The sequence below is a fragment of the Myotis lucifugus genome, unplaced genomic scaffold, assembly GCF_000147115.1.
Source record: "Myotis lucifugus unplaced genomic scaffold, Myoluc2.0 scaffold_952, whole genome shotgun sequence".
Taxonomy (NCBI): domain Eukaryota; kingdom Metazoa; phylum Chordata; class Mammalia; order Chiroptera; family Vespertilionidae; genus Myotis; species Myotis lucifugus.
In genome coordinates this window covers 78,550-86,674 of record NW_005872000.1, presented here as the reverse complement: position 1 = coordinate 86,674, position 8,125 = coordinate 78,550, and the positions used below count along the sequence as shown (strand labels likewise).

At 59.4% G+C, this 8,125-nt stretch overlaps 1 protein-coding gene across 1 annotated transcript in view; it reads left to right on the top strand.

Annotated features, from left to right (window-relative positions):
• The window catches only part of P2RX1 (purinergic receptor P2X 1), a 15,921-nt gene extending 9,730 nt beyond the window's left edge, over nt 1-6,191 (top strand). Inside the window, exons 2-12 of the mRNA XM_006106942.3 lie at nt 310-457; nt 739-810; nt 1,217-1,286; nt 1,540-1,636; nt 1,921-2,001; nt 2,225-2,366; nt 2,539-2,666; nt 3,109-3,199; nt 3,605-3,670; nt 4,000-4,101; nt 4,211-6,191. Coding sequence (XP_006107004.1) covers nt 310-457; nt 739-810; nt 1,217-1,286; nt 1,540-1,636; nt 1,921-2,001; nt 2,225-2,366; nt 2,539-2,666; nt 3,109-3,199; nt 3,605-3,670; nt 4,000-4,101; nt 4,211-4,276 — 1,063 coding nt within the window. The 3' untranslated portion in view covers nt 4,277-6,191. The remainder of the gene's footprint in view (nt 1-309; nt 458-738; nt 811-1,216; nt 1,287-1,539; nt 1,637-1,920; nt 2,002-2,224; nt 2,367-2,538; nt 2,667-3,108; nt 3,200-3,604; nt 3,671-3,999; nt 4,102-4,210) is intronic.
• Nucleotides 6,192-8,125: the final 1,934 nt, after the last annotated feature.

The window sequence follows — 8,125 nt, the reverse complement described above, 5'->3', positions numbered from 1 at the left end:
TATATATATATATATTTCTTCAGAGAGGAAGGGAGAGGGAGAGAGAGATAGAACCACCAATGATGAGAGAACCATTGATCAGCTGCCTCCCGCACGCCCCACACTGGGGGTTGAGGAGCCCGCAACCCAAGCATGTGCCCTGACCGGGAATCGAACCGTGACCTCCTGGTTCATAGGTTGACGCTCAACCACTGAGCCACGCCGGCCGGGCAGAAATGCATCTTGGGAGGCAAAGGGAAAGGACTTGGCCTGTCCAGCTGGTGCCAGCACAGCCGTCCTGAGCGACCCCTGTGCTCCCGCTCTCCGCAGGTGGGTCTTTTTCTATGAGAAGGGCTACCAGACCTCGAGCGGCCTCATCAGCAGCGTGTCTGTGAAACTCAAGGGCCTGGCTGTGACGCAGCTGCCGGGCCTGGGCCCCCAGGTCTGGGACGTGGCTGACTACGTCTTCCCAGCCCAGGTGAGCCGACTCAGGGAGGCACCCTCCACCCGGAGTCCTGGCTCAGAGCTGGGTCGGGCTCTCTCCCCCCTCCCTGTGGGACCAGTCAGCTCCTACCTCGCTTGGGCTTCCGTTTCCCTGCCTGGGACGAAGGGCGCACGCAGCCTGCTAACATCCCCGCACGCTGACTCCGGGGCGTGTGGAGGACTGAGCTGCGTGCCGGGTGGGTTCTGGGAGCCGCCGGGCAGTGCTTGGCTCCTGGGGCTGTCCTCCCAGCCCAGAGCCCTGCCTCTCACTTCCAGGGGGACAGCTCCTTCGTGGTCATGACCAATTTCATCGTGACCCCCCATCAGGCCCAAGGCTACTGTGCAGAGGTGAGGCCGCCGACCATCCCTCCTTCTTCGCCCCGAGGGGAAAGTCACATGGAAGGAGAGGTCCCCTGGGCACTGGAGGTGAAGCTGGGGAGGCTTCCTGTGGGGGCCCGAGGCATAGAGTGACACAGAGTAACAAGCTCCCACAGGCCCCCTTCGACCCTGCTGGGCTGCCCTGCCAGCTGCGTGCCAAGCGGGGTGCTGAGCCTCTGTGCGGCCCAACCACAAGCCCCCACCTTCCCAGCAGCTGGGCCTGAGCCCAGAGCGGGGAAGGAGGCCTTCTGCAAGGGTCACCCCAAAGGCATCTGAGACTCTGCCCCACACCCTCCCTAGGGCCCTGGGGGCGGGAGGGGCTCTTCTCAGGATCCCAGCCAAGGGGCCTGGAGCCAGCAGCTCTCCCCTCCCCCAGCATCCGGAAGGGGGCATCTGCAAGGACGACAGTGGCTGCACTCCAGGGAAGGCGGAAAGGAAGGCCCAAGGTAAGGTCGCCCCCTCCTGTCCCCTCCTCAGCCCCTTTCAGCTCCAGGCCTCCCCCACCAGGATGTCCTTTCTGCCCTCTCCCCTCCTGCCATCCTGACCTTGGCCTGCCCTGTCCCAAACCCAGCCACACTTCCTTCCTCGGGCTTCTGCTTTTGGGGCCCTCATCCATGGGGAGTCCTAGGGATGGAGCCTGGAGGGTCCCCCCTGCCCCCCGCCCCCCAGCTGCACCCAGGACTTTCTCCCTTTCTCCAGGCATCCGCACAGGCAAGTGTGTGGCCTTCAATAACACCGTGAAGACGTGTGAGATCTTTGGCTGGTGCCCCGTGGAAGTAGATGATAGCGTCCCACGGTAACACCTGCTCCTTCCAGGGAGCTGGGAGCAGGATCCCCGAGCCCAGGCAGAGGGTCCCTTAGTAGGACCAGGCCCCCCTTCTTCCAACCCTACCCTCTCTCCATCTGTGCAGCCCAGGCCAAAGAGCCCCTCGGGCCCTGGTCAAAGGCTTGAGAGTCCATCATTACAGCACACCACCCCAAAGCCACAGGAGGGTGCACCCCCACACATACCTTGCCAGGCCCTGGTGGGTGCCCGGGAACTGCTGGGGAGGGGTGGTGAGGAAGTGCGGTCTCCTTTAGCCCTGCCCTTCTCCGAGAGGCCGAGAACTTCACTCTCTTCATCAAGAACAGCATCAGCTTTCCACGCTTCAGGGCCAACAGGTTCGTGGGAGAAGCGGGAAGACAGGCAGGCGGCTCCAGGAGGCTGCGGCTGCTGGCCTCAGCTGCCTGTGTCACCCCTGCTCCTGCTGCTTTCACGCTGGGCCCCTGGGGTGGGCTGTGGAAGGGGCATTTCTGGGGCCCACGAGGGATCTGCAGAACTTTGGGACATGGTGGGCGCCTCCCAGCTGGCACACTGCTGCTGCCAATGCCCTCTGCCCCATAGGAGCAACCTGGTGGAGGAGGTGGACGCCAAATACCTGAAGAAGTGCCTCTTCCACAAGATCTCTCACCCGCTGTGCCCTATCTTCAATCTCGGCTATGTGGCGCGGGAGTCGGGGCAGAGTTTCAGCACCCTGGCCGAGACGGTATTTTGCCAGCGAGTGGGGAGGGCTGGGCCTGGGATCGTCAAGCCAATCAAGGCTTTTCAGGCCCAGGTAATCCGCCTCCAGCCTCCCTGTGTGGGTTGAGGCTGCCGGCCCAGCTGCAAGGCCGTCTCCTGCCCTGAAACCCCAGAGCTTAACACCCGTGTCCTGGCAGGGTGGGGCGATAGGCATCACCATCGACTGGAACTGCGACCTGGACTGGCATTTGTGGCACTGCAAGCCCGTCTACAATTTCCACGGGCTCAATGAAGAGAAGAACCTGTCTCAAGGCTTCAACTTCAGGTGCCTGCCAGGCCCCTCCGGGCACCTTCCCTCGGGGTCCTGTGGCCTCATCTATTCCCAGAACCCTCAGGGCCAAGCAGGTGTCCCCCGGAGGGGAGCACAGGAGCCGGGGGAGCTCCTATTGTCCTGGGGTTGACCACGCAGGGAGCCAGCAGGGAGCAAGACCCTGGAAGCCTGAGCCCCTGCCCTGCTCGTGGTCCCCGGGAGGCCCCCCTGGCCAGGACTGGCTGGGAAATGGCTGACCTCGGGAGCCAGGCTGAGGGTGGAGTACAGCATTCCTGGCACGAGGCCTGGGGTCCTGCCTGAGGCTCCCCGTCTCTATAATGTTGGGGGGGACTATCCTCCGGGATCTCCAAGGGCCCCTGCATCCCTGATGCTCTGGGAACTCCCCACCGAGAATGCTTCTCCATCATCCCCCCTGCAACCTCACTCCTTCCCCAAGGTTTGCCAAGTACTTCGTGGAGAATGGGACCGACCGCCGGCATCTCTTCAAGGTGTTTGGGATTCGCTTCGACATCCTCGTGGACGGCAAGGTGAGTGACAGCGTGAGGGGCGGCCAGAGACACGCTCTCGGGCCCTGCGAGTGCCGTTGGGCACCTGTGGTTACAGACGACTGCAGGTGGGTGGGCTTCCTTCAGCAGTTCTCCTCATCGCACGTGGGCGTGGGCACTGCTGAGGGTGGCCTTCCAGCTGTGACCACCCTCCCGCACTGTCTCCCTGGGTCCAGGAAGGCAGAGCCAAGGTCAAAACCCAGGCTCCTGACCAGCCCCTGAGTCGCATGTAGAGGCAGACCCTGGGCAGCAGGCAGCGGGCCAGCCGACAGTGGAAGGGACACTGCCTGACCCCAGGCCTGGCCTTAGGGCTTCTGAGGAAGACCTTTCCAACGGGGCCCCTGCTGACTGCTAACCCTCCTCCCCTCCCCCCGGACCCTCCACCAGGCTGGGAAGTTTGACATCATCCCCACAATGACTACCATCGGCTCCGGGATTGGCATCTTCGGGGTGGTAAGTGCTGGGGACATGGGGTCACTGTGCTGGGGTCAGTCCCCCTCTTCCACATCTCAGTAGCAGCAACAAGTCTCTCACCCATAACTTGACTGCAATGGTCCATCCTTACTGAGCCCACCCCCCACCCTAGACACACAGTATGTCTGCAGAAACTGAGGCCCGCAGCTGGGGCAGGACCCAGGGGGGATGGGCAGTCTCGGTTCCCCGAGGGGCCTCAGGGCCTCATCCCCCCTCCAGGACCCCGGGTCTGGATAGGGCAGGATTCGGTCAGGGCCTCACAGACAGTAGGGCTTCCCATGCTCTAGCCACCACCTCCCTGCCCCCAGGCCACGGTTCTCTGTGACCTGCTGCTGCTCCACATCCTGCCCAAGAGGCACTACTACAAGCAGAAGAAGTTCAAGTACGCGGAGGACATGGGGCCCGAGGCGGTAAGAGACGTCCCGAGTCAGGCCCCTCAGGGGCCTCGGCCCCTAAGTCTGCGGTGGGGAGTCAGCCGCTCCCCTGAGGCTGACTCGTGTCCCCCCAATGCTCACACAGCGGGAGCGGGACCCCGCGGCCACCAGCTCCACCCTGGGCCTGCAGGAGAACATGAAGACGTCCTGACCTCAGCCCCCGCTCCTGACTGGACGCAGCCTGAGGCTTTGGGCGGGGCCCTGGTGGAGGGGTCCCAGCCAGGGTCGAGGGGTCTCCTCTGGGGCTCGCCTGCCCTCCCAGCCAGAAAGACACCAGTGTGCCAGCAGCTCAGGGCGGACGCCGGGAGAGACCTGCGCAACTCTGAGCTTTGGCTCCAACTCTGCACCCCGCCAAGCGCACCTCACCCAGCCTCAGCCTCCCCGGGCGCGGAGGAGGTGCTGGTGCTGGGCGGCCCTCGCACACTCCTCAGCTGGAGCTTCGTGCTTCTCTCTCTGGGTCCACCCATCCCACTCTCTAGGCCCGTGCTCTCCCATACGACACCCACTAGCCACCGTGACTATTTAAAATTAAATGAATTAAAATGGAATAAAGTAAAAAGCAGTTCCTCAGACCAGCCACAGTATAACCACCAAGGAGACACGGGGCGGTGGCTGCCGTCTGAGACAGTGCGGACATTTCAGCACCACAGAGAGTTCTCTGGGACAGCCCGGTTTCTCGCGGGCTCGGGCTTCCGTGGGGAGCTTATCCACCATGCAGGCCCCTGGCCCACCCCAGACCCCCTGCACTGGGATCTGCGAGGCGAGCAAACTCCCCAGGCCATTTTGAGGACCTTCGTTAAAAGTTTCCTGATCAGGTATCAGACTTAGCCTGGGCCTGCAGCGCCTGGCAGGTGCCGGTAGTGAGCAGGTGTGTGGTGTGCTCACAAGCCCCACAGTGTGTCGTGCACGCGCCTTCATGTGCACACTCACCTGAATGCACACCCCTTCTACCCCCACTGTGTATTTGAACAGCTTGGGCCTTGCAAACACAACCATCTGATCACACCCACACCCCCAAGCACAGACACCTGGTCCATACCATGTCACCTCCGTGGGACACGCTTCTCCCACATGTGTCAGGCCAGGACAGCCCTTCGGCCATGAATCCTTACTCAGCTACCTCTGGCCAGGTGGGAGCCTTGGCCAAACTCGGGGCTCCCTGCCTGTGGCCCAGCCCCAGCCCCCAAGGCCTGCCCGGCTCTGTCTGAACACCAGGTCTGGGGAAAGCGAGGGGTGAGTACAATAAAAGGAATGAGGACAAACCTCTGCCTCTGTACTTTCTTCTCAGCCTCTCTGAAACCCATCCGTGCACTGTGGGTTGAGCTGAGTGACCTTTGAGGTCCTTCTGGATCTGTCGGTGGGTGGCGGTGAGCTGACGCTTTGCCCTGAGACCAGCAGGGTCAGTGCTGGGGGATAGCTCACCTCTATCCACGGTCCACTGTCCTGGCAGAGCCCTGAACATTGGAGCTCTTCCCAACCTCCACACACCCCTCCCATGCAGAGGAGGCCTGGCACTGGGACAAGCAGAGAACCAGTCTCAGGAGGAGCCTCAGGAAAGCGGAGGTGAGGAGGGGGTGGCTGCCCCAAGAGGGAGGCCTGGGGAACCCCAAAGAGGGGAGGAAGGTCATGAGTGAAGACAGTGTGGAAGGATTCTCCAGGGCCCTGCTGTGGGCATGACCACTCGTCTGAACTTAGAACCACGCAGGGTCTCTGGGCACCCCATCACCGTGCTTTGTCTAGACCACAGCCCGATGCAGTAGTCACCAACCACATGTGGCCACTGAGGACTTAAAATGAGGCCAGTGCAACCAAGGAATGGAATGTTTTATTTTATCCACTTGTAATGCATGGAAATCACCACCCATGGCTAGTGGCTACCACATTGGACAGGCTCGCAGGCCCTTGGCCTTCTGCCCTCTTCCCCAGCCAGGAACCATACTTCAGATTTCATAACCCCAGGAACTCCCTCTTCTTTCCTCTCTTCCTTCTCCAGCCCCACCTGCTTCTGCACCTCCTGCCCCCTTCCCTCCCAAATGAGTAGAGGATTCCAACTTTGTATCCAACCCAGTCCAGAGACCTCCCAGCAGAGGCCACCTCTTCTCCCACTCCCGCCCATGTTCCCCTGCAGCTCTGCCTGCCCCTTCACTGCTACCTTTCCAGAAAGACCAGTTCACATCTCCCTTGTCCCGCCCTCAGCAGGTGGCCTCCAGTCCCCGCCCCCACTTCTCCCAGATGCCCTTGCCAAGTTACCAGCAGCATCTTTGTTGCCAAATCCAAGTAGACACTTCAGCTGTATCCTGCTCTGCCTGTCTGCCTCTGATACTGTTGACCAAGTCTCCTTTATCGAAAGATTTCCTTCCAGCAGCTTCCAGGACCCGTCTGCTCCTGATTTTCCAGTTAGCTGGGTGTGCAGGGAAAATACAGGTTTCAACTGCAGCTCTGGCATGGTCACTGTGTGTCCTTGGGCAAGTTGCTTAACACTCCAATCCTCCTCTGTGTGTGTGGCAGGGATAATAATAGCCTCTACTCAGGTCGGGATAAGATAAGATATGAAGGTGCCTAGCACAGAGCCTGGGACACAGTAGTGCTCTATCCTCTCTTTCAATAGTGGAACCACCTAGTTGTCCCCAGATATCTATTCTCTCTATAGTGACACTGCCCTTGGTTCTTAGCAGGACATGTGGCTGCCTAGAATGAAAGTTGCATTTCCCAACCTCCTCTCGCAGCTGGGCCTGGTCATGTGACTAAGTTTCAGCTAGTGAAATATATGTGAAAGTGTCAAGTGACACCTTCTGGGAACTTTCCTGAAAAGCCAGCTGGTGCAAATCCTTTACCCTCTTCTTCTTTGTCCTTGTCTTTATCCCACTACCTGGAGTGTACATGTGATGGCTGGAGCTCTAGCCACCACCCTGAGCCACGAAGACAAGTGTCATACCCAGAGGGTGCTGGAGCAGTGAGTGGAAAGAGCCATATCTGGAAGTCTCTGGAGCACATCTGACATACCAGCCCAGGACTGTCTTCCCTGAGGTCCTTATGTGGGATTTCTGTTACCGAAGTCAAAACTGGTACAGAAGTCTTTCCTCCTTAAGAGTGAATATTCTGGCCCTAGCTGCTTTGGCTCAGTGGATAGAATGTCAGCCTTTGGACGAAAGGGTCCCAGGTTTGATTCCTGTCAAGGGCACATGCCTGGGTTGCGGTCTTGATCCCCAGTAGGTGGCGTGCACGAGGCAGCCGATCAGTGATTCTCATCACTGATCTTTCTATCTCCCTCTCCCTTCCTCTCTTGAACGAATAAAAATATATTTTTTAAAAAGTGAATATTCTGTCCTTGGACCCTGCTTTATTTGCTCTGCATTATCTCACCCTTTCCCATTGCTCTACTTACAACTACGGATCCTTTCCGACAACTTCCAAAACTGTCTGCTGGCCCAGCCCTCTTTCCTGAACTCCAACCCCACACCCCTCCCCCTAATTACCATACCTAATTAGTTATTCATTTGACAAACATCTTTTGAGAGCTGCCTGAATCAGGCACAGTCCCTGCCCTCATGGAGCTCCCAGTCCAGAGCGGGAACAGGCAGATAAACAGATGCTGGTTACAAGGAAGTCCCTAGGAGGAGCTGGTAACCCACACTGGGCACTGGGCGTGAGGAGGTCAGAGGGAAGGGTTTTTGACGGAGGGGTATTGAAATGAGTTAGGCAGATGGTTAGGACTGAGGTCATGGAGGGCTTGACTGGACCTATTCTTGGGATACTGGTGAGCCATGGACAATTCCCAAGCAGGAGCTGACTAGTTGGACTTGTGTTTCTGAGAGAGGTCTCTGGCTGCCAGGTGGAGAAAAGCTACTGGGGTGGGGTGGTAAGACTGGGTAGGGGTGGGAGGCTAATGAGGAGGCTGCTGCAGCAATCCAGGTGCAAAACCATGGTGGCCTGAGCTAAGGGAGGGGCAGAGAGGTGGAGAAAAGTGGCTGGATTCCAGGGTCACTTAAGAGGCAGCATG